The sequence below is a fragment of the Narcine bancroftii genome, chromosome 3, assembly GCF_036971445.1.
Source record: "Narcine bancroftii isolate sNarBan1 chromosome 3, sNarBan1.hap1, whole genome shotgun sequence".
NCBI lineage: Eukaryota > Metazoa > Chordata > Chondrichthyes > Torpediniformes > Narcinidae > Narcine > Narcine bancroftii.
Window position 1 is genome coordinate 258135857 of NC_091471.1, and position 12651 is coordinate 258148507.

At 43.9% G+C, this 12651-nt stretch overlaps 1 protein-coding gene across 11 annotated transcripts in view; it reads right to left on the reverse strand.

Annotated features, from left to right (window-relative positions):
* Positions 1-739: 739 nt before the first annotated feature.
* The window catches only part of LOC138758574 (GEM-interacting protein-like), a 197261-nt gene continuing 185349 nt past the window's right edge, over positions 740-12651 (reverse strand). For all 11 annotated transcript variants that reach the window (XM_069927700.1, XM_069927701.1, XM_069927704.1 and 8 more), the window contains 2 exons: positions 6758-6878; positions 740-4787 (listed from right to left, as the gene is read on the reverse strand). In XM_069927700.1, the coding sequence (XP_069783801.1) occupies positions 3934-4787; positions 6758-6878 (975 nt within the window). In that variant the 3' untranslated portion in view covers positions 740-3933. The remainder of the gene's footprint in view (positions 4788-6757; positions 6879-12651) is intronic.

Below are 12651 nucleotides of genomic sequence, written 5' to 3' on the forward strand. Positions count from 1 at the left end.
CATTTGGAATGAAGAATGATCCAGGGACATTCCAAAGGATTATTAATTCTGTGATTCATAAGCATACAGATGCTTATATTGATGATTTGCTTACAGGGAATGACCCGAAGAAGCACATATGTTTGAGTTTCAGAAATTGTTCCACAAACTTTCAAAAGTAACCCTTACTGTTAAGTTAGCTAAAAGTGAATTTTGCCATGCCACTGTGAGTTATCTTGGTTATGTTGTTGGTCAAGGAAAATTGACACCTATCCAGGTGAAAGTTCAGATGATTTTTGAGTTTCCCATTCCCACAAGTAAAAACGTTATTAGGAGGTTTTTGGGTATGGTAGAATATTACAGAAAGTTCTGTAAAAATGTTCTTTGACTAACCATCTGAAGAAGGGTGAAAAGTTTATCTGGACAACCATTTGTCAGGAAGCATTTGACAAACTGAAAGTCATTTTATGTCACAAACCTGTGCTTCAGACACCTGACTCTAATTTTCTTTAGCAGTAGATACTGGTGATGAAGATGCAGGAGCTGTGCAGTTACAAGTGACGGATTGTGATGATATTGACCATCTTCCTTATCTAAGAAATTCAATGAACATCAAAATAATTATTCTACTATTGAGAAAGAATTATTGTCCCTTGTATTGGCTATGCAGTATTTTGATATTTGCATCTGTACTGTACACTTGTCTATACTGACCATAATCCTTTAATGTTTTTGAGCGAAATGAAAAATAAAAATAGACAATTGTTAAACTGGAGTTTAATTTTGCAAGAATATGATTTAATGATAACTCATATTAAAGGCAAGGACAATGTAATTGCTGATTGCCTTTCAAGATGTTAGATTTGCAATATTGCTGAAAAATGTTATATTTGTCTATATTATATTATATAACATTACAATATTGTATTTAAAAGAAGAATTGTAGATGGCATTTAAAATTTTGTTCTCCTTTGGAAGGTGGTGTTGCAGGCTTATTTTATTTTATAAATTATATTTTAGTAAGTTACTGTGGGGGGTTGGAACAGGGAAACACATTCATAGATAACAACATTTTGGACAAGAGAGCCTGACACCTATTTCAAAGCTGTAAACCAGCATTATTGTTCTGAATTGAAACAGTGAATGTTTACTCAAGAAAACATCAGATCAAACAGAAGGCCATCTGCCGATGACTCGGGCTTTTGGAAAAACAAAAACCAGTATTTATCAAGCAAGTCATGTGATTAATACACTTAAACACAAGCATTTTAGTTCATCAGAAAGTCATCCAGAGAGACAGAATTGAAGTGACTCTCTGGTGAGATGATCACTTCTGCTGCTTCTTCTTGACAGAAGAGAGCAGTGATACTGTGGCTATTGACACACATCTCAATAAAGGAAACCGGATCAGTCCTGTAATTGGATCGTAACATTCTAATGGTCATTTCATTTAACCCTTCCCTGGGTTCATGGAAGCATCAAGGAAGTCACAGGTTTCATAACCCCTATGCAAGGAATGACAAATTATTTGTATGAAGGAACATTTCTCTGAAAGCAATCTACAAGAATTTGTGAGTTTTGAGAAGTCTGATGACTCGGTCTCTCACCTACTTCATAATTAAATCTGAATATCAGTTTAAGGATTCTGAGCTTCAACACAAGACCTCTAAGACTGAACTTTGAATTGACTTATTAGAATTGTGCCTAAACAATAATGGTTTGGGTAATCCACACACACACACACACACACACACACACATTTGTGCATAGTTGGGGATAAGTTTAGTTTTCAGTAAGATTGTATATTATTAATAACAAGTATTGTTTTAAGAAACCATTGTCGATGAATTTCTATTGCTGCTGGTCTATGATGTAACATAATATACTGAGAATCAACTTGAACGTGCAGCAACATTGTCCTTCCCTTTCAGTAGAGTAAAACATGAAAGTCTGCAGACACTGTGATCAATATTTATGATCAATATATAGACATACAGGATGGTAACAGACCCTTTCATCCCATGAGCCCGTGCCATCCAATTACATCCAATTGACATACAACCCCGGTATATTTTGAAGGGTGGGAGCTCCCAGGGAAAACTGTTACAGACACAGGGAGAATATACAAACTCCTTACAGACAGCACCCTGTACGATCGCTGATGCTGTAACAGCGTTGTGCTAACTATGCCACCCTCATCGTGGGCAGAAGCCAGAGAAGTCATTGTTAATACCATCTGATTGGAGAGTGCCCAGAAAGAATATTGGGTGTTGCTCATTAAATTAATTGGAAGATTTCTGCTAACTCACTCCCTATTTTCTCTTCCTTCCTCATCCCTCTGTCTTCTCTCCTCCAGCTCTCCACCCTCTTCCCACTCCAATCTCAGAGCCATCTCCTTTCCCCTGTTTGCCAACTCCCTTATTCACCTATTACCTCCTGCCTGTGGGACTGTTCCCCCCTCCACCATTTTGTTCAGGCACTTGCCTCCATCTTTTTGAAGGGCTCAAGCCTAAAACATTGGTTATGTATCTTTACCTTTGCACTAAGACATCCTTCCCTTTCAGAGAGCCCGAAGACCACCCACCCTATGGATTTCCATAATTCCGTTTGAATACAAAACTGCAGAAAACCAATATAGAGCAGGCGAGGAGTGAATCCTTCCTTCCCCAAGTGGAAGAGTTGCATTTTAATGCACAGTCATCTGGAGGCTTTGTTAGAAGCTCTCTCATTGAATTAAAAACTCCTTGGGCTTGAGTGGTGAAGTACAACATTCTAAATGTGCAACCTTAAGTGCATGAGTTGCTAAGTGCTGCAACACTTCGTTCTGTAATGACCCCATGTCCATATTTTAGAGGAACAGAGTAGGTTCTGCTCTGTGTCCTGACCAATACACTTCCATCACCATCACAAAATCATCTTATTATTCATGGAAGTTTGCTGTGCAGAAATGAATTTCCTTCATTTTAGCCTGCCTGCTGGGAATAATTAATCCATCATGTTCAGAACACAAGCAGGTGTCGGCCATCCAGCCCGTCGAGCTTGCTCCGCTGTTCCATAGGATCGTGGTTGATCTGATGATCGGCTCATCTTTGCTGACCTTAATTCCCTGACCATGTAAAAATCTATTCAACCTTGTCTTAAATATATTTACTGAGGTCACCTCCACTGGTTCAATGAGCAGCAAATTCCACAGATTCACCAGAAAAGCAGTTCCTCCTCATCTCCGTCCTTAATCTACTACCTGGTTTCTGATCTCCCCCACCAATGGAAACAACTTGCCTACCTCTATCTTATCTATGCCTTTCATAATTTTATGTCTCATTTAGATCCCCTCTCATTCTAAATTCCAATGAGTACAGTCCCAGGCGACTCAATCTCTCTTCTCATCTCTGGAATCAACCTGGTGAACCTCCTCTGCACGGCCTCTAAATTCAGACCATCCTTCCTCAGGTATGGAGTCCAGAAAAACACACAGTTAACTACCCTGAATCTTGAGGCTGTATCCCCTAGTTACAAACTCCCCCCACCAGTGGAAACAACTTGCTTACCTCTATCTTATCTTTGCCTTTCATAAGTTTGTTTCTATAAGATCCCCTCCCATTCTTCTAAATTCCAGTGAGTTCAGCCCCAGACAATTTGAAGCCAAAGTTGAATAGAGGTCCTACCAACCTGACCCCAAATTAATTGGATAACAATCCACATGTGGTTAGCAATCTTTATGATAATGATCCACGATATAAAAAAGGTCATAAAAGCTCAAAATTATTATGATAAAATATTTATGTCCCTTGCTCGAAGAGAAAGTTTGCAAAATATAGAATTGTTCCATTTAACCATACGAACAGGCACTCAGCTCAGTCAGCAGTTCAAAGAGTGCCATGTTGTCCCTCTTGAACACCTTGTCTTATCCTCGCTCTTGATTGGTCACTTTGGCCTCGTCACTGCCCCGTTTCCTCACACGAAATAGGCCTCCCTGCGTGCCAGGCTCTGGCGGTGATGCAGCATATGCAGCATCCTTTCTACGTCTCGCCGTTCCCTCGTCTGTGCCTGTTCGCTGCTCACGTTGTTTGATTGGTTGCTGTTCAAGTCGGCACACACGTGCTCGGCGTGCTCCTCCCCCGGGCTCTCGCCTTCCCTCGTCTGCTCCTGCTCTGTCTCAGTCATGTGCTGCGCCCACTCTGCTTCCAGGCTCCCCTGTGCAGCGATGACGTTGTCGTTTGCTGTGGCTGCCTGCTCTGTTTGAAGGTCCTCTGGTAGCTGCACCGTGGCTATGGCCACGTGCTGGGTGTGCTCAGTTTCGAGATCCCCCAGCGACCACGCCGTGGCTGTGGCCATGTGTTGGGTGTGCTCGGTTTCAAGGTCCCCCAGCGGCCTCATTGTTTGGCCATCGTCAATAGATGGCAGTTCATTGCTCTCCGCCCGCTGCCTTTCCTGCAGCTTGGACACCAGCCGAGCTGTCCCCACCGTCATCTCGAATCGCTTGTGCTTGCCGGCTGCGCGCCGAAGTGTCCCGCTGTCTGGTGACGAGCTCTGGCTGGAGTTGCCGGTCTTTGGCCATGCTGACCTCTCTGTGTCTGCTGCCTCCTCGGGAGGCTCAGCTGCTGCTGGCATGTGGGCCGTGATGATGGGCAGGGCCAATGGCCTGGGGATGACAGCGCGGGTCTTGGCCTGGCCATAGCGCTGGTATTTGCCAGGCTGCCGGTTGAAGGTGCCCCGCGGGGACAGCTCGACACTGCCATCGCACTCTGAGTCCTGGCCATCCAGAGAGGCCGTGTCGTCCAGGGCCGCTCGCCTTCCGTCCACCAGGCCTGCAACAGGAAGAAGGGGTAGGAGAATAATCAATGCACCATTGGGATCAGGGAATGGGAATAATGGGATTGGTCTGACCACAGGGAACTCTGCCGGTCAAGGTGTGCCTCAACCCCACTGTTACATTACAGCCCTTCATGTTGTGTTGGCCCATATATACATACGAAAAAAATTAAACCCTCCCTACCTCATCGCCCTCTATTCTTTTAGTATCTTAGCCATGATTGTCCCAGCTTTGACCCTGGAAAGGCATTCCAGGCACCCACAACTCTCTGTGTAAAAAAAACCTCTGACGTCTCTGTGGTGATATGTAATTACATCAATAAACAGTCTCCACTAAACTTTTCTCCCTTCACTTTATACAGACGTCCTATGGTGTTTGCTACTCCCGCCCTGGGAAACAGGTGCTGGCCATCCACCTCATCTTTAGCTTCTTTTTCACTGGCATCTTGTCCCAGGAATTAACCGATTAAGGGCACAGTGAAAAAGAAAAACAATCATTTCAAGCTGGTGTCAAATGACATTAAATCTCACCAGGGATTGATGGCCTCAACCCCAACTCATATCCAAGGTGTCAGCTGATTAAACCAGTGGAAAAAGAAAACTTCCATCCATTCCATTTGAAGGAAGACTCTCGGATCCCCGGGGTTGAGTGTGTTCAGTGGAAAAGCAGTCAGTGTCCCAGTTAAAGGTGACCCAGTGGAAGCAGCACAAACAGTGTCCTATCCCGGGACACTGAACGGCCAATTCACTGGGATGCCAATGGAAAAAGGGCTTACACCTCTCAGAATCTTGTAGACTTCTATTAAGTCTCCTCTCATCCTTCTGCGCTCCAAAGAGAAGTCCCAGCTCTGCTAACCTTACCTCATAAGACTTGTTTCCCAATCCAGGCACCCTCTCCAAATCTTCCACACCCTTCGTCCAATGAGGTGACAAGGACTGACCCCAATAAGTAGGGTCTCACCAAATATTTGTAAAGTTTCAATATGACCTCTTGACTCTCGCACTCAATCTCCTGACTAATGAAGCCCAATATCCCATAGACCGTTAATTACCCCACTAAACAAAAATCTATCAGTCTTAAACCATTCAATGAGTCACCTCTTACTGCTTGTAATAGCGAAATGTGCAGAATTTGCTGCTTCCCTAGGAGAGAATTCTGATAATTCATTGATCTGACATCTTGAGGCTCTGTTCCCTAATTCTAGTCTCACCTGGTAGTGGTATTAATCTATTCCTTTCATAGTTTTATGTTTCTATAAGATTCTCCCTCCCCCCCAACCGCCATCTTTCTAAACCTCAGCGAATCTTGTGCCAAGTAACACAATCTCTCCTCATGAATGAACACCTCCTCATTTCCAGAATCAACCTGCTGAACCTCCTGTGAGGCGGGGCTAGGTGCCCTCCACCCGTCTTGTAATTAAAACAGACCTGAGCATCAGTAAGGAATGTGGGAGGGTGATGTGGCTGGGAGGGTGAAGGCCGGTGGAATCATTAGGCCTAGGTCTGTAAGAATGGGTAACAGATTATTCCTACTGGGTGTAGACTCCAGGGCAATACTCTGTTGCCTTGAATGTCTCTATTAACCTTGAATTGTATTGTATTAGCTTGTTTTGTTAATTTTTTAATATGATGTGCGTGAGATATGTACAGTGAATGGACCATGGTTCAGAGAAACATTGTTGTATATATGTAGTCAGATAACAATAAACTTGATCTGAATCCCATTCTTTGCCATCATGCCCTCATTCTTTGATGTTAGAGATCAACTCTTCAGGATAGAATGGTTTCCTTCTCATTTTGGTGGCTAAACCTGATGGCTCCAGAACATTTGCTAAGTGTAAGGCATCCCATTCCAGGTGCACATACATCCGCTCTGACACCCTTTCCGCGGATTGCAAAGTAGTGAGAACACCACCCATGATGTTGCTAACGTTCTAAGCCCCAAACTGCAGGTCACGTTACTTGCCTGCCACGTCACAGCTATCAGAGCTGACTCTCCGTTGGTCTTGTGTATCATCAAGAGCTTCGTTTGATGAGGATCTGTCTGATACGTATCCTTCACTTGAATGTCGCTTGAGAACCAGGCTCTGCAGTGGGAGAGGGACAAGTGAACAATTTTCAGAGTCGCATATACCGAGTTCTAATTTCTTCCCCCAACATGTGTTAAATTGATTTTTTATCTGGGAAAGCTGTGAAACATAGAAAAATAAGTGCAGGAATAGGCCATTTGGCCCTTCAAGCCTACACTGCCATTCAATATGATCATGGCTGATCAGTACCCGGTTCCTGCCTTCTCTCCATACCCTCTGACACCCTTCGCCACAAGGGCCAAATCTAACTTAAATATTGACAAGGAACCGGCCTCAACTACGTCTTGTGGCAAAGAATTCTACAGATCCACCACCCTCTGAGAGAAGAAAATCTTCCTTATCTCAGTCCTAAAAAATTTCCCCTTATCCTTAATCTGTGATCCCTGGTTCTGGTTTTTCCCAGCATTGGAACAACCTTCCTGCATCTAGTCTGTCTAAACCCTTAAGAATTTTATATGTTTCTATAAGATCTCCCCTCACTCTTCTAAATTCCAGAGAATACAAGCCTAGTCTATCCAACCTTTCTTCATATGCAAGTCCTTCCATCCCTGGTATCAGTCTAGTGAACCTTCTCTTCATCCTCTCCATGGCGAAGATGTCCTTCCTCAGATAAGGAAACCAAAATTGCACGCAGTACTCCAGATGTGGTCTCACCTAGGCCCTGTACAGCTGCAGCAGGATCTCTGTACTCCTGTACTCGAATCCTCTTGCTATGAATGCCAACATAGCATTTGCCTTCCTCACCACCTGCTGCACCTGCAGGCCCACATTCTATGACTGATGCACGGCAACACCCAAGTCTCTCTGCATCTTCCCTTTTCTAAACAGATACCATTTTGATAATAGTCCTCTCTCCTGTTCTTACCTCCAAAGTGGATAATCTTGCATTTCTCCACATTATATTGCATCTGCCACATTTTGACCCACTCGCCTAACTTGTCCAAATCACTCTGCACCTTCCTAGCATCCTCAACACAGCCAACCCCGCTACCCAACTTCGTGATGTCTGCACATTTTGAAATATTGCTATCTATTCCCACATCTAAGTCATTGATATATATTGTAAACAACTATGGCCCCAGCACGGAGCCCTGCGGTTCCCCACTCATCACTGGCTGCCATTCTGAAAAGAACCCATTTATGTCTACTCTTTGCTTCCTGTCCATCAACCAATTCTCTATCCACCTTAATACCATACCTCCTATACCAGCTTTTCAAGTTTGTACGCTAGTCTTCTGTGCAAAACCTTATCAAATGCCTTACTAAAGTCCAGGTATACCCCATCCACTGATTTCCACCCCTCCCCACCCTCCATCCACTCTACTGGTTACATCCTCAAAAAACTCGATGAGATCAGTCAGACATGATTTTCCCTTCACAAAACCATGTTGACTCCATCCGATGATAACAATGTACTGCGATTGCATCTTTAATAACTGATTCTAGCACCTTCCCTACTACTGATGTCAGGCAAACTGGTCAGTTGTTTCCTAGTTTCTCTCTCCCTCACTTCTTAAAAAGTGGGGTTACATTGGCCACCCTCCAATCCTCAGGAACTAATTCAGTATCTAAGGAGGTTTGAAACATTATCACTAATGCATCCACTATTTCCTGGGCTACTTCCTTCAGCCATCTTGGATGCAGATCATCCGGCCCTGGGGATTTATCTGCCTTTAATCTCTGCAATTTAACTAATACAACCTCTCGACTTACAATTACTTCCTTTATTCCCTCCCTCACATTAGATCCCCGATCGTCACATTAGATATCCGATCCGCAACAATTTCCCGAAGGTTAGTTATGTCTTCCTTGGTGGAACTTGGTGTCAACAATCTAGAATAGAGTAAGACTCCTCAAAATGTAGATGTTTCGTAATGGAGAAGGGAGAATGTACTCAGCATTTTGTTTTTGTTACAGGTACATGCTGCATTGGTGTAACATCTTAAAGGACCATTTGTAATAAGTTCTCTGATTATACTGAGGTTGCAGTGTCCATTATATTAATGTTTATCCAGCTGAAGTTGTAATAAAAGATCACCATTTGGATTTTTAGAAACCTAATGAAAGATGAAAACTAGAAGGAGCAAGAGCATGACCCTTGTAAACACACAGAAGCCGGAGAAACTCAGCTGGCTCACAGCATCCATAGGAGGTTTGGATATCTTACTGATGTCTCGGGCTTGGGCCCCTTCAAGGTATGAGAGAAAGAAAGAGATGGGAATCTATACTGAAAAGGCTTGGGAAAAGGGAAGAATGGAATAGACCAACAACAGACAAATGGTGTTCATTTAAATATGAGGAGGATAGGAGAGAAGGAAGGAGAGAATTGATTGGGGGAGGGCGAGATTGACTTTGTGCAACCGAATGTCATTAACACCGATTTCTCCAGTTTCTGTTAGCTCCCCCCCCCCACCATGCCTCCTTTCCTCTAAAGCTCTGTCTCTCTCTCTTTCCTTTTCCCTATCACCTTTTTCAGAGCCAAACCTCATCTAATTAATTCTCACCTTCCCTCTCTCCTATCCTCTTATTCACAACACCTTTTAGGTGTTTTCAAGCTGGGTCTCGACTTTGCTACGGGGCTGCAGAGGCGGATAAACATTTTAAACCGACCTGTTCATGGAGTAGCCCTAAAGGCTGCACCAGAGTTGCTTTAATGCGAAGCAGCCCCTTGGACTGTCGTCTGGAGCCATTGTTGGTGGGGAGACTGTTGTGGCACTGCCCGTCATAAACATGTGGCAGAACAATGGCCATCTTCCATACCCATAATCCCCCACATAGCTGGAACCACTCTGTGTTTCCCAGAACAGTTCCAGCTGCATGAGGGATTATGGGTAAGAAAGACAGCCATTGCTCTGCCATGTATTAAGCCGCTGGTGCTGAAGTGGCCCAGTGAGTTGCCAGAGTGTCTGGCAGGGCTGTCACAGCCCATACTGTCTGCCCCCTGATGGTCCCTGCCGGCTGCCCCTGTCCTGATGACTCTTGCTGGCTTGGCTGCCCCTTCCCTGGCACACCCACCTGCCACCCTTGCCCTGTTGGCTCTTGCCCTGATGGCACTTTCTGGCCATCCCTACCCTAATGGCCCCTGCTGGACCCCTGCCATGAGGGGGTCATGAAGGGAGAAGGGGTGAGTGAGATGGATCGTGGGCTAATGGCGTCATTGCCATGTATTCAGCCCATCCCTAGCCAGCTGCTTGCAGTGGCATTACATTCATGCTGGGCAGCAGAGTTCAGTGCTCCACCGCTGACCCTTCCCCCAAGAGGGATTGCAGTCGGCACCTTGGAGCCAACCAGAGCGTATTCATGGAGGTACGTCTCCCAACGTAAGGGTGGAGAATCTCCGCCTTTCCAAGGGCTTTTTGACTGTATGAAAGGGCTTAAGGCTCTATCAATAACCACGGTCGAGAGCTGGGGAATAATAGGCTTTAATAAACACGAGACTTTAGCTGGCCCGGATCCAGGTACAGGAATGCCAGAAGGGGGATGGGAGGTCGACCTTTATGGCCAGGTCATAAGGGGCAGAAACATAGGAAATGAGTCAGTAGTGGGTGGGCCAGCCTCATACATACAACAGCACACAGGTAGGGCGTAATGTACAAGGAGAAAACAAATCACTGCAGGTGGTGTGTGCACCCCCCCCCCACCAACTTTCCCGGCCTTTTTAACACAAACACGCCTATTTTTTTACTCATGCCTTGAAAGGTTCAGGCCCGAAACATCAGCCATATATCTTTACCTCCTATGAAAGCTGTGAAACCAGCTCAGTTCCTCCAGCGTTTGGTTTGGGTTTTTACTGTAATCTGCAGACTTTTGTGTTTCATTTTTTGACTCTTGTGGTCACTTTGCTGTCCAATAAGATCAAGGCTGCTTCTTAACCTCAACTAAATGTTCCCTGGTTCTTGAAGTATCTAAAAGTCTGTAAATCTGTCTTGAGTTCAGTCACCATTTATTCTAGATCCTACTACTACTGATGGGCTGACTCATTCCTTTCCAACATAGGAAGATCGCATCTGTTTTATTTCAATCTGGAGATCATTCTAGAATGATTGGAAATTTAGCCCTTTCGGGACGGGGGGGGGGAGATATTTACTTTGTCCTGTTAATTGGTTCAGTATTTTAGTATGCCAATTTCTTTTAGTTATTTATTTTCTCTTGCAATGTTTTTTAAAAATTTTCTGTGAAAGCAGGAAAAATTACCTTGATCCTCAATATTTCTTCTGACCCAATCTGAATAGGAACCTCATGTTAATATTTGCTTCTTGCTGGATTACTTACAAATTCTACTCTCCCGTCATAAAGATACTTTGAACATTAAGATTTTCTCAGTGTTGAGGTCCTTTTTGATAAGCCTTTTCTTTTGATTCAGTGTACCACCTTTAACATAATAGGCCTTTTCTTTTGATTCAGTGTACCACCTTTAACATAATAGACATGGTTGGACTTCGTTATCTGTTGCCTTCTGGTACCTCTGAGATCTTTATTTTTGTTGCAGTTATGTATTCCTCGAAGTTAGCCATGGCTTATTTAACATAACCTAATTTTTTTTACATTTAGACATACAGCACGGTAACAGGCCCTTTCGGCCCAAGATTCCCACACTGCCCAATTACACCCTATTGACCTACACCCCAGTACGATTGGAAAGGTTAGAGGAAACACACTCAGACGTGGGGAGAATGTACAAACCTTACAGAGACCGCGGGATTTGAACCCCAGTCCCAATTCCTGGTGCTGAAACAGCGTTGTGCTAACTGCTATTTTAACCATGATTCCCCCATCTGCCTCATCTTCCATAGCAATTTATGTAGTTTGTCACCTTTAGTGTTAAAATCCTGGAATTAAATCTCATCATATTACTCTTCCCAAAAAGACTCCATATAACCATTTACAGCGCAGAAACAGGCCATGTTGGACCTTCGAGTCCACACCGGTTCACTTGAACAACTCCACTAGCTTCCCCCCCCCGCTCTCCGCCCATTTCCCTTCAAGCCGCTCACCTCCATGTACACATCCAAACTTCTCTTAAATGACTGAATGGACCCTGCCACAACTATCTCTTTTGGAAGAGCATTCCATTCTGCCACCACTTTCTGAGTGAAGAAGCATCCTCTAATATTTCTCCTAAAGTTTTACCCACTAACCCTTAACTTATTCCCCCTTATTCCAACATCCCCTGCCCTCAGGGGAAAGAGTCTATTTACGTCTAGTCTATCTATTCCCTTCATAATTTTAAATATCTCTATCAAATCCCCTCTCAACCATCTACGTTCCAATGAATAAAGTCCCAGTCTCCTTAATCTTTCTCTGTACTCTAGATGCTGTAAGCCAGGCAACATCCTTGTAAATCTTCTCTGCACCCTCTCCACCTGATCTATATCCTTCCTATAATTTGGAGACCAGAACTGAACACAATACTCCAAACCTGGCCTCACCAACACCTTAAATAGTCGCAACATCACTTCCCAGCTCCTATACTCTATACTATGATTTATGAAGGCCAGATACTAGATATAATGTAGCCTGTTTTTTGGTTAGTTACATTTCTAATGTCCTCCAGCCCTTTGCTGCCAGTATGGCTTGCTTAGACTATGGATATTCAAATTTTCCATGGATATGGTATTAGCCCTGCTGTATATAGCTGAGTAATTTCCCTAGAATTTAACCTCAGCAAATACGGTCCTGCATTCAATCATTTGTTTACCAAGGCTGCACATCATCAAATGAAAATGACCTTGCGTGCTATAATTTTTATTCGTGAATGTTAATAACCAGC